The sequence below is a fragment of the Myotis daubentonii genome, chromosome 1 (assembly GCF_963259705.1).
Source record: "Myotis daubentonii chromosome 1, mMyoDau2.1, whole genome shotgun sequence".
NCBI lineage: Eukaryota > Metazoa > Chordata > Mammalia > Chiroptera > Vespertilionidae > Myotis > Myotis daubentonii.
Window position 1 is genome coordinate 64,270,382 of NC_081840.1, and position 12,633 is coordinate 64,283,014.

At 41.8% G+C, this 12,633-nt stretch overlaps 1 protein-coding gene and 1 pseudogene across 27 annotated transcripts in view; one reads left to right on the forward strand and one right to left on the reverse strand.

Annotated features, from left to right (window-relative positions):
• Nucleotides 1–12,633, forward strand: part of PPIP5K1 (diphosphoinositol pentakisphosphate kinase 1) — a 44,358-nt gene that overhangs the window by 20,327 nt on the left and 11,398 nt on the right. For 9 of the 27 annotated variants that reach the window (XM_059703145.1, XM_059703183.1, XM_059703165.1 and 6 more), the window contains 4 exons: nucleotides 2,780–2,905; nucleotides 3,836–3,898; nucleotides 8,477–8,659; nucleotides 10,115–10,252. In XM_059703145.1, the coding sequence (XP_059559128.1) occupies nucleotides 2,780–2,905; nucleotides 3,836–3,898; nucleotides 8,477–8,659; nucleotides 10,115–10,252 (510 nt within the window). The remainder of the gene's footprint in view (nucleotides 1–2,779; nucleotides 2,906–3,835; nucleotides 3,899–8,476; nucleotides 8,660–10,114; nucleotides 10,253–12,633) is intronic. The other 18 variants (XM_059703333.1, XM_059703259.1, XM_059703343.1 and 15 more) reach the window with 4 other exon arrangements.
• Nucleotides 5,632–5,903, reverse strand: LOC132238307 (small nuclear ribonucleoprotein E-like; annotated as a pseudogene).

Consider the following 12,633-nt stretch of genomic DNA (forward strand, 5'->3'; position numbering starts at 1 on the left):
GACTCTGAATCTTCAGAGTTATCAGAGACAGAGCTATAAATAGAGGTACTCATGAACCCTATAAGTGTTATATTCCTCATTTGGAGAATTTGTGCCATGTCTTTCTCTGAGATCTGTGTTTATTATATCCTTGCTCTGACCCTTCCTATCTCCATGCCCTCTCTATCATCTCTCTAATCCTGTAATTTTTTTTCCTTCCTTCCTGAAAATTGAGGGACAAATCTGAGACTGGTATAGTGGCAGAGGCTTCTCTCAGGACTTTGAGGGAATGTCTCTTGATTTTTTTTTTTTATTCCTGGAGAGGGGTGGAGAACATCATTCAACCTTTCCTCAGAACACAGACTGCAGGAAGGACCAAGCTTCAGAGGGTATTGTATTCTTTGGGAGTGGGGAGTGGTCCTTGGGAGGGGCTATCTTTGAACACAGTGCCTTGTGGACCAGTAACTGAAAATGGCAGGTAGTGATAATTGTGTGGGGTCTGGGCTTGGTCCCCTGGCTTTTTCTATCTTGTCCTATATTCTCTTCATTTAGCTCCTTTGGTTTTTCTGTTACCTTTCTTTTTGGCAGCCAATTTCTTGGCCCCAAAATGGTCAGAATTTGGACCAGCAGAGAAAGATTTGGGTAACTTTCCAGGCTAATTTTATGGGAGTAGGTTGCCTTCTAGATTCCTGAAATGAGATAGATGGTTTGGTTCATGAAACATAAATGACAGATGTACACATCTGTGATACAGCCTTCTCATCCCAGAAGTCCCAGTAAAGAATAGATTTCAAGTAGGCTTGAAAAGAGGATAGGTGCCAAAACCGGTTTGGCTCAGTGGATAGAGCGTCGGCCTGTGGATGTGAAAGGTCCCAGGTTCGATTCCGGTCAAGGGCGTGTACCTGGGTTGCGGGCACATCCCCAGTAGGGGATGTGCAGGAGGCAGCTGATCGATGTTTCTCTCTCATCGATGTTTCTAACTCTCTATCTCTCTCCCTTCCTCTCTGTAAAAAATCAATAAAATATATTAAAAAAAAAAAAGAGGATAGGTGTGTCTGGCCCAGTTAAGTGGGAGTGCTGTCATGAACAAGGCAGAGGTATCGGCATGGTAATTGACAGATGGTGTTGGTAAGATGGAGACTACCCTCTGAGATGATCCAAGAACTGAGCAGGACAGGATGGCAGGACTGCACCAGAAAATTATTTAGTAGAGGAAATAAAAAAGCTCGGGGTGGCCGGGGACGAAGCCAGCTAGTTTCAGATTCTCTGAAGAAAAACAGACAATTTAGCAACCCTTATTACTTTCTGAAACCTCATTCTCTAGAGCCTGTTTGAGATCGAAAGGTAGAAGAAGTTGCTGCATAGAAGAGCAGTCCTGAATTCAAGGGTGGAGATTACTAGCCATCTGAGCTTTCTTAATTTCTGTGGTGACCCCAAAATGCTGGGACCCCTGAAACTATGGCCCCTTTTTTGTAGGATCAAAAGAAACTGACCTCCTCCCTACTTTATTCGTCTTTCCTATGAATGTTAAGTTCTCAAGCCAAACCCAGGGTCTTGTCTAAGATGGATTTGGAAGTAGTGGGGCAAATGCCACAAACTTGGGTGTTAGTCTTCTCTCTTCCTTCCCACTCTGTCCTCATGGGCCATATATGGTAGGAGAAGGGACTATGAGTCCCAATCCTACTCCTGATCAAATATTTGGGACGATGACTGACTTGATTTATTTGCTTCAGAAATTTTTCAGGTTCTATTTACTTCTCTGATTGGCAATAGGGTTCTCTTAGATTTCTTTGGACATCTGATTTGGAGCATAGGGCTTAAAAGACAAACTTTTGAGAGCAGGGAAAATCATCTTTTTTTGTTGTTTCCTGCTAACTAGGTCCTCTTTAGTAGGGTGCTCTGCACATAGTAGGCATACCATACATATAATCACCTGACTTTTCACATGCCTTTCAATTTGTGTCCATCTTCACTCCAGAAACAACCTGTTTCTTCTTGATAAAAAAAAATAACTTTTTTTCCCCCTAATTGAACACAGTTGATCCTCGGAGTCATGAGATCTGGATTCTAGTCCAACTTAGCTCCTAACAAACTGTATGATCTTGAACAAATGAGGTCCCTTTTGAATCTCAGTGTCTTCATCTGTAAAATGAGAATGTCGAACTGGATAATTTTTCAGCTTTAAAAATTCAGTGAATCTCATACTTCCTTTCTTGGGAAAGGTAAAAAGGCCTAAACGGAGATAGAAGGGAGGGAATCTTGGATGAAAAACTTAGGAGAAATTGGGACTTATGAGAACTTGGGATTTGAGCTGAGTGCTCAAAACTTAGTCTAGTTTCAATCAAAGTTCTTTACTTTTAACCTATAAGGGATTAGATATCTGGGTTCTTTGAACCTCATATCCAGAGTAAGGAACACGGAATCAAATCTAGGGATATATAGAGTGATTGCCTATTCTTTTTGTATTCCTGAGAGCCATGTGGAAAGCATAGTCTACCTCTTTCAGTAGCTTTGAGTCCCCTAATATCACTAACCCTGCATTGTAGTGATCCCTTATATCAGCCATGTAGATCTTCAGGAGAATCCCTACTTTGCTTGCTCATTATAGCTATGAAAGTAGTGAAAGCTGTTTGTGGCTGTGTGTAGTAGCCACAAGATGGTGGCTCTGAATGGCTGTGTGTGTGTGTGTGTGTGTGTGTGTGTGTGTGTGTGTATCTTGATGTTGTCATGTGATGTTGTGTGTACTTCTGTGTGGTAATTGCAGCTTTGCGTGGCTACTAATGCACTCCCGGCCTTGCAGGCTCACAGTGCACAGGGCTATTCAGCACCACAGTGCTGGGTGGCTCCTCCAGCGCCCCGAATCTTCAGGACTACGCCCGCAGCCATGGCAAAAAGCTACCACCTGCCAGTCTGAAGCATCGAGATGGTATGTGGGTGGGTTTGGGGGAGCAACTCTTTTCTTCATTTGTCCTCCAGCAAGGACACATTTCAAGTAATTTATGCTTAAGATGGCACTGATGCTGGCCTTATAACAAGTTTATTCATCAATTATAGAGGGGAGAAGGAACCAAGGCCTCATCCACCTCCATTTGCACTCTCTCTCACCATACAAGTATTACTTATTTATGCTTATCCCTTCATGAACTCCCACATACAGCCCTGCTACATCAATTTACTCCACCTCTATATTCTTTCCTGGATTCTGGTATGTAGGGGTAAGGACCAAGGAGGATGATCAGGAAGAATGTAGTCGAGCCTTGATTAAAATCCTGGAAATCAGGGATGGGGAAGTTGCTTAGCAAAGTCTGGAAAGATAATATGGAAAGAGACTGGGGGAAGGGATGAAAGTTTCTACAAATATTTTATTTCTAGCCCTAACCGGTTTGGCTCAGTGGATAGAACATCAGCCTGCGGACTCAAGAGTCCCAGGTTCGATTCCGGTCAAGGGCATGTACCTTGGTTGCCTGCACATCCCCAGTAGGGAGTGTGCAGGAGGCAGCTGATCGATGTTTCTCTATCATCGATGTTTCTCTCTATCCCTCTCCCTCCCTCTCTGTAAAAAATCAATAAAATATATATATATTTTTAAATATTTTATTTCTAAATGATGAAAAAGAGGATGTGGTGGTGAAATTAGAGTTGTTTGTAGGGCTGTATCGTGGTAGAGATGACACATGGATTCCTAAGGAGAGATACCAAAGGAAAAAAATTGAAATGTGGTAGTTAGGAATCTAAGGGTGGGGGTGGGAGCAGGTCATATACTAACTGTAAAGAACAGAGTATGTTGCTGGCAAATTCCAGAGCAGAGGGTGGGGACAGGTGTGGGTATAATCCCCATGATGTCTTTTCTCCCCAGAGTTCTTGTTTGTCCCGGCCGTAAAACGATTTTCTGTGTCGTTTGCAAAGCATCCGACTAACGGTACGTTTGCTTCTGATTCAGTGTCATTCATCATCACCATGTCACCCCCAGACACTTAACCTCTGAGTTCTGACACTGATTGTTCCTCTCCTACCACTGTGTCAACATCCTGCTGTCTCTGAATGAAACACTCACTAAGTGTCCCTCTTGGGACATATCCCTTGTGTGACAAACCTTAGCCTTGGCTGCAGCCTGGCTGCACTATCCCTGTAGCAACTCAGGGTATTACTTCCATGGTCACCATCATCACCACTGTGTCACTTTTTTCAGCATCATCACCAAAACATTCAACCTCTCTCTTTCCCATCACATGACTGCTGGGCTTTGTACAAACAGAATAATGGTTCCCCATCTTAAGAAGAAAATAGTATTTCCTATATTATCCTTATTTCTTCTTTCCAGCCCCAACCCCACAACTCAGCTTATGTAATTTTTATCTTCCTATTTTTTTCTCCAACTCTTTTGTTGGAGTGGATCACTAGTTTGTTTCCCTCGGAAGCAATGCTGCAGTTCCCAGCTCCCAAACCTACCTATAAGGACATTGGCCTTGAGTATATAGTCTCCCATCTCCATATTCCTGTATCCTACCATTATGTGTACTTGGTGTGGTTCTTGTGCTCTTGACATCTGCTTTATGTAACTACTAACCTAGGGCCTGGGCTTAGAAAACAGGAGCCCAAATCAATCTGGGGAAAAAGAGAAAAAGAGAGGAGTAGGAGATAGTAGGTAAAGGAAAAATAATTATACCTCGAGTTTTTGCATGTGATTTCCATGTAGCCCTAGCCTGCCTAAGGCACTGCTGTCTCAGGCTTGAAGTGATGAGTTTAGATGTCTGCTGGGATTCGAGGGGAGCTTAGGAATGAATGATGTAATAACATTTCAGGAATATTGGAGAATTGGGTCTACCCACACTAAGATGGGAGACCCAAAACTGAAGGGCTGTGCTCTCTTTGTAGGGTATGGCAGGAGAACCCCAGGGCTCACTCCCTGTTTTATCTTTTATATCTTTTAAAATTTATTTTAGAGGAAGGGAGAGAGAGAGAAAGAAAGAAAGAAAGAAAGGAAGGAAGGAAGGAAGGAAGGAAGGAAGGAAGGAAGGAAGGAAGGAAGGAAGGAAGGAAGGAAGAAAGAAAGAAAGAAAGAAAGAAAGAAAGAAAGAAAGAAAGAAAGAAAGAAAGAAAGAAAGAAAGAAAGATAGGTAGATGTGAGAGACATCGATCGTTTGCCTCCCACATGTGCCCTGACCGGGATCAAACCCACAACCTGGGTATGTGCCTTGATCAGGAATTGAACCCACCACTTTTTGGTGTGCGGGATGATGTTCCAACCAACTGAGCAATGTAAATTTTTTTAATAAAAACCATTCTACAGCATTTACTGTCATCTGGCAATAAAATAAGGGTAATGAAAGCAATATTAATAAATGTTTGCCCTAACTGGTTTGGCTCAGTGGATAGAGCTTTGGCCTGCAGACTGAAAGGACCCAGGTTCAGTTCCGGTCAGGGGCGTGTACTTTGGTTGCAGGCACATCCCCAGTGGGAGGTGTGCAGGAGGCAGCTGATCGATGTTTCTCTCTCATCGATGTTTCTAACTCTCTATTCCTCTCCCTTCTTCTCTGTAAAAAGTCAATAAAATATATTTTTTAAAAAATAAATGTTTAACTATACTTCCAACAAAGGACACCTACAAAACACAAATTGCTTCTCAGTAGTTTCTCACTTTGTTAGTCATTTCTAGTTGGAGACACTTTAGAGCAGAGTAATATCTCCTTTTAGCATGATCCGACCTAGTTGTTTTCTTGACTTTTTTTAGAATGAATCTCTTCTACATCATCTAATACGAGGTTCATATACTCATCAAAACTAATGATGCAGCCCTCTACCCACATAAACACTTGCTCAAAAAGCCATACCTGAATCCAAGATCTGTTTTGCAAGTATCTGAAGATGAGGTTGATGGGCTGCACCATCACCTGCAGCTTTTGGCCCTGGCCACTGCACGCCATGGTGGAAAGCTAACAAAGACCACACTAAGCCACGTGCTACCTCAGAAAGCTAAATCTGGAATCTATCCTTTATATCTTTAGTTTCTTGTGCAGTGTCTCTTGTCTTCTAGATAAATCTAGTTTTGTTATATATAGTTTTCTTCTGTCCAAACGCTAAGATTTTCTGAGGGAGCTAAAATTAGCTTGGCTCTCTGGCTGGAAAATCCTCCAGGTACTGATCCTCTCTGTTCCTCAGCTAGTGGCAGATGCTAGATTTTAGCCTTGTTAGGCCATACAACTCCACTAGGCACTGCTGAAATCTCCCCAGCTTGACTAGCTTATACTTGTTCAATTTATACTCCTACCCAAGCTCCCATTTGTGCCTGTGACAGGAGCTCTCCATTAAGAGTGGCATGGCTGTACCTTAACATTTAACTTTACACTCTTCTGGCCTTCATGTACCATAATCTTCTCCAGAGTAGAACCTCATGTACAAACCCCAACCCCACAGCCTGGGACTTGGACATGGAGACATGTTTCTTAGGGTACAGAATATAGTACCAGGAACTTGGGCCCCTGAAATCAGAGTTAAATTATAGATCTCCTAATTCTCAGGCTCTAGCAGAAAAGATCCAAATTCATAAAGCAGATCCTCAAACCTATATACCTCTAATTTCCTGAAGCCTTGGTTAGCAGCCTCATCAGTTGAAAAAAAGAAGAATTAATTCTACCAAAAGGAGGAGAGGAAGAAAGTCCTGGAAAATTCAGGTATAGTGCAGGAGGACAAATTCAAGATCTCTTCCAACACCCTGCACAGTTTCTCAGGGGTCTTCTGGCTTTTGTTCTTCTTGTACTTGAGCTTGGGGGCTACAGTGCTTGATAACCAGAATCTGGGATCTAACTCTTAGCAATAGGAGAAATTTAGACCTATTATATCTCTTGCTGAAAATTATCTAGATTTAATTTGGCCCTCTGGACAACATGAGAGCTCTACCCCATGGCCAAATCTTGCTTGACTGACTGAGCAATTACAGAGTACATGTGCTGCCTGCAATTGCTTGTGGCAGATTAGTCACAACATTGTGCCAGTCTACTGTCCCATCATGGCAACACGTCTGGCTTTGAAATAACAGCTAGAAAAACTGGGTCTGGCTTTAGAAGAGAGGCAAGGGAATGCTGTCTCCTTGCTTTGATGGGAGAACATCTCTCAGCCATCATTGCCTCTATTCCTGATAAGCTTTGGCCACATCCTGACTACGTCAATTATACATATATGGCCCATTACTAAACTGCACACTGAACTCACCAAAGTAAACTAATATTGGAAAAGAGACTGTGGCTCACTCTTATCCAGAATGTCAGAGTGTGCCAATTATATTTGCCACATCCATTTATTTCCTAGGGACCCACACAACTGTCTGACCATTGGTACAGTTAGTGCTTGAATAGAGCTGAAACCTCTCTTGACATTCAAACTAAGGTCTCTGGAATCCATAGTTTCATGGGATCACCCCATATAACAAGTTCTAGTCCGAGAGTTCTGAGCAGTCATCCTCAGCTACTTTGATCCTACCTTTGCTCTACCAACATCCTGTCATCAGGTCTTAAGACCCCATATCTTTTTCCCAGGATCTTTTCCCTACTGTTTCTGGGGCTTCTACATGCCTTTCACTATCTTCAACCTTTTGCAGCTCAATCACATATATCCACAAAGTTTGCCAAGCATATAAAATAATAAGTGGTTCAGGACTGAAGCTTCTCCACTGACCAGCTGAACAAAATGCAATTAGACTTACCAGCAGTAGGAAGAAAATATAAAATTATCTAACTTTTGGCTTCTGTAATGGATACAGTATCTCCAAAGTCCTGAGATTTATGCAAACATTTTTTGAGTCTATACATTTGAACAAGAATAAAGGATAATTAGCCAGTAATAGCATTTTCACATATTGATTCCATTTTTAAAATGCTCTGTTTTACACAGGCTTTCCTGCCAATCTCCTATGCCTGCTGTCTAACAACAGCCATATCTGTCTCTGTCTTAGAGTTTGGTCCGGAGAGCTGCCCTGGGCCCTTAGGAGCCTTTTTAGCTTCGAACTTGATCTTGATAACTCTATACCATTCTTGACATTCTTCTCTGAATGACTTTGAATCTTTTTATCTCTATCCCAATCTCATAAATATATTAGACTGAGAAGTGGGACCTATCTAGAGTTTGTCCAAGAATGATCTGGAATACTGGGCCTCTAGACAAGGCTCCCACAGAACTCCAAAGCCAGCTTACCCCTGTTCAGAATGATATGACTTCTGTCTGCACTGACTGAATTATGCTCAATGAGAAAGGGGAGGGCCTTATTGTATGATGAGGTCTCACTAGCCCCTTCTTTTAGACTTTCTGTGTGATGCCAACTCTCTTTTCCTGCAAGAGATTCCCAGTGGCTCTGACCATCTCTGCTTCTTTCTCAGCTCACTTTTGAACTGAGTGGCTCCACTTCCCAGTAATGCTTGTGCCAGTCAGTGCCCCCCTCATTGTCTCTCCCTCTTCTCTTTCTTTATCTTTGTGCTTCCTGCCGTGGTACCCCTACCCCCTGCAGAGCTGCTGGATGACCAGCACCCTGTGGTCCGGTTGCTGCGCCGTTTTTCCTCTGACTGCTCAGGGGGCCAGCCAGTCTCCTTGGATGCCACGCTGGCGCATCACCTGCACCAGTGCTCCTACCACCTGCGCCTCTTCCGGAACTGGCTGCGCTCAGGCCAGGATGACCCCGAGTGCCTCTACGGTACCCCCTGCCACCAAGCTGGCTGCTGCCACTACCCTGGCTGAGACCGACTGCTTTGCTTATTGCACTTCTGGCAGGAGAGCCCACTTAATCCTTTCTTTTATTTAACCTCAGGTTATGTGACTTGCATTTTAGTTGCTTGGATGGGATTGGGGCCAGACTGCCTGGTAGTTATAGCACTGGCTGCTCATTCCTTCCTCACTGCCTCCTAATGCTACCCATTCCCAATTCTATTCAGTACAGGGTTAGTTTCTTGCCCTGGATTCTGTTCTTATCTCTATAACCTTGTACTACCACCATCTTCAAATCCAAACATTTTTCTACCCATTCTGAGGATCTAGAGACTGTACCTCTCTTGCTCTCCTACCACTAGAATACAGGGGGAAATTGAGGCACAGAAATCTCAGTCGAATCCTTGAAGCAAACAAGAGCCAGAGGTTAGAAGATAATCAGGTATAATTCTTTTGATGTTTTAGTTATTAGTGAACAGGAGGCTGTGTCTTGCATAGATATTGCTGTCCTGCCTCCTCTTAGTTCATTTAGGGAGACATGGAGGAGGCACGGGAAAGACTGGGGACTGAAAAAGTGGTTGGGATGTGTGCTTCTTGGTTCTCCAGTGGGGACATTTTTTCAATAGGCCCTGGGATTAGGATTTAGGTTTGCCCTGTATCCTACTCAGAGTGGTGGACCTACATTGGAATTATTGGGTTCAGAGCAGAGAATCAGTATTTATTATTTCTCCTAAGGGAGTTTCCTCATTTTCCTGATGGGATGGAAAAATCCTAACAAGTCTGGGGTCTTCCAGTGAGAACAGAAGGGAGAAGCTTTGATGTGATGGAAATGACCAAGAAAGAACTTCCATTCCCCAGCCTATTCATGCATGTGATTTTCCTGGGCTGAGCTCCATATGTACTGCATGCCTTCCAGCTTGCTTCCAAATATTCTAGCCTTTCTACCCATATCCTAAATCTGCATGAACCCCTTCTCAGATTACATGTCCTCCACCTTAATCTGGTTCTCTTATACATGACCCCTGAAATCTGCTATTTCTTTCCAGCTCCATGACCTCCCTAACCTCATTTAGACCTACAGTTTCACCCATTACGTATGGACTTTTTGTTTTATTCCCCAAGAAAGTATAATAGCAATGTAGGTGTTTACCCTATTGGGATTCTGTTTATTTTCCCATAGGACATTGCAAGCTCTCCATAGGTAGGATGAGAGGTGTTTTACCTGGAGGCCTTAGCCGGTAGACTTTTTAGGAAATTTGAAGGTGACAGAAATAGACTTCTATTGGGGCTCTAAAGAGTTCCCTCTCATGAGAATCTTGGATTCCCCACACTCCAAAAGCCATCAACTCTTCTGATGGCTCTCAGGGATTCTCCATGCTTCCTTGGCCAGTGGGGGTATATCTGGCAGGAATAATATTGACTTTGCCCATCTCTTTTCTAACAGGATTTGAAGGGTGCTCCATGGTGCCTACCATCTACCCCCTAGAAACGCTACATAATGCCCTTTCCCTGCATCAAGTAAGTGAATTCTTGAGTGGAGTCTGCCAGCGCCACACTGATGCCCAAGCACAGGCATCTGCAGGTATGGAGAATACTCTTGTTTTGTATCCCTATCTCTGCCTTCATTCCCATGCTTTCTAGAACATGAGTAAAAAATTAAAAATATAGGTACTCCAAATACATACAAAAATAGACTTGAAAAAAATATGTTTAATTATAGGCCAACTCAAAATAATAGAAAAATCATTCCATCCCAAATTAATTTATAAATTTAGTGTGATCCAATAAAATACTGTTGGTTTTCTAAAGTCAGACAAATCAATTCTGAAGTTCTCATTGAAAAATAAACAAGCAAGAATAGCCAGGAAAACCTTGATTTTAAAACATTATATAAAAATTTTACTAAAAAAGTGTAATATTGGTATATGAATAGACAGAGAGCAATCAAACAAAGTAGTAAATTTAGAAATAGATGAAGTTAGCATTTCAAAATATTGGGGGAAAGATATACTTTTTAATAAATGGAGTTGGAACAATTGAATATTCATTTGGCAAAAATTAAAATTGAATCCATACTTCATGCTATATACCAGTATAAACTCCATATAAATCAGAGATCTAAATGTAAAACTTAAACCATGCAATAGGTAGCTCCAAGGGCTTCTCCTTTTACTGAAACACCAAAAAAATCAAGCAAAAACTGATACAGTCAACTTTATCAGAACTCTGGAAAATAGTCAAAGGTTTGCAACTACCAGGAAAATTCTGAATCAAGAAGGAGGTAACCTAAAAATGGCAGGAAGCTTTCCAATATTTTTACTTGACCTCCTCCCACTCCTGTCCCCACCTCAGTAGCAGTCGTGAACATGGCAACCCATGCTCTCAAGGTGGGACCCTAGTCTCTGGTTCCAGAGGGAGCAGAATAGACTTTATTCTCCAACATTTGTATTCATTCTAATTTGTGTGTAGGCTACCTGAAGGACTGACACTGGGTGCTTACCTTTGTTGCACCTAACTTGGAACTCACTCAGTATATAAATGTGGCTATGCAGAGGATATTACTGAAAACACTGTAAAGCAAATGAACATGATGTCTGGGACAAAAATTACAGTTGAGGCAAACAATAGGCATACGGAAAGCCTGGGAAGAGAGTTTCTTTAGGAAATTAGTCATTCAAAAGCACCCACATACACTGGTAAATTTAAAAAGCTATGCACATGCCTGGGAAAGGACACCTGAGCATAACATACGTGAGAAGACCCTAACTCTAGATTCAACACAAGCAGGGAGTGAAGGCTAAGGCAGTGTTGTAAACAGTCTGGCTAAGTGTTGAAGGAGTACCTCAACATAGAACCAATCTGCAAACACTGTGAGAACTCCTCTCTCCTTTCCTCCTTTCTACTCCTTTCCCTCCTTCCCCCCTCTCTCTTTTTATTCCTGATATATTCAAGGAAGTCCTTATCAAAGCCCTAGCTGAACATAAACCAAAGTAACAAAGATTTCACAGACTGCACATGACAAAGAAGACAGACTTTATAAAAATAGTTTAGAAAAATCACTAAACAGTCTAGCCAGTGTGACTCAGTAGTTGAGTGTCAACCCTTGAACCAAGAGGTCACTGGTTCAATTCCCAATCAGGGCACATGCCCAGGTTGCAGCTTGATCCCCAGTAGGAGACATGCAGGAGGCAGTCGATTGGTGTTTCTATCTCTCTGTCCCTCTCCCTCTATCTCTAAAAATCAATAAAAACATACTTAAAAAAAAGAAAATGAAAAATCACTAAACAGCTGTAGATCACAGCAAACAACAAAAAGAAACCCTGAAGGGAGAGGGGCAATTTGATTTTCAGAGTTAATACATTATAATAGTAAAAATGTCCTTTTTTCAACTGAAAGAATTATATAATATGCATAGAAACAAGACCGTGTGATCTTTTCACAGAGTAAATTAACAGAAATAATCCTTGAGGAAACAGACATTTCTAGACAAATATTGTAAATAAGGAAAGGAAACCAGGTTCAGAGAACTAAAGGAAATCAGGAGAATGATGTCTCAACAAATAGAGAATATCATTAAAGTGATAGAAAATATCAAAAGAAACCAAACAAATTCTGAGGCTGGAAAGTATAACAGAAATGACAAATTTGCTAGAGGATTTCTTAGAAGATTTTAACAGGCAGAAGAAATTGAACCCATGACGTGTCAGTGTATGATACAATGCTCCAACCAACTGAGCCACACTGTCCAGAGCTATCCCACTTTTACTAAGGGATAAGTAGCTATAGACAGATGATCAGTAAGGAAACAGAATTTGAACAACACCAGTCAACTAAACCTAACAGACAGTATAGAACATTCCACCCAACAAGAGCAGAAGATTCTTCTTTTTTTATTAAGTTTATTGGGGTGACATTGGTTAATAAAACTAGGTTTTATTATAGGTTTCAAGTGTACAATTCTGT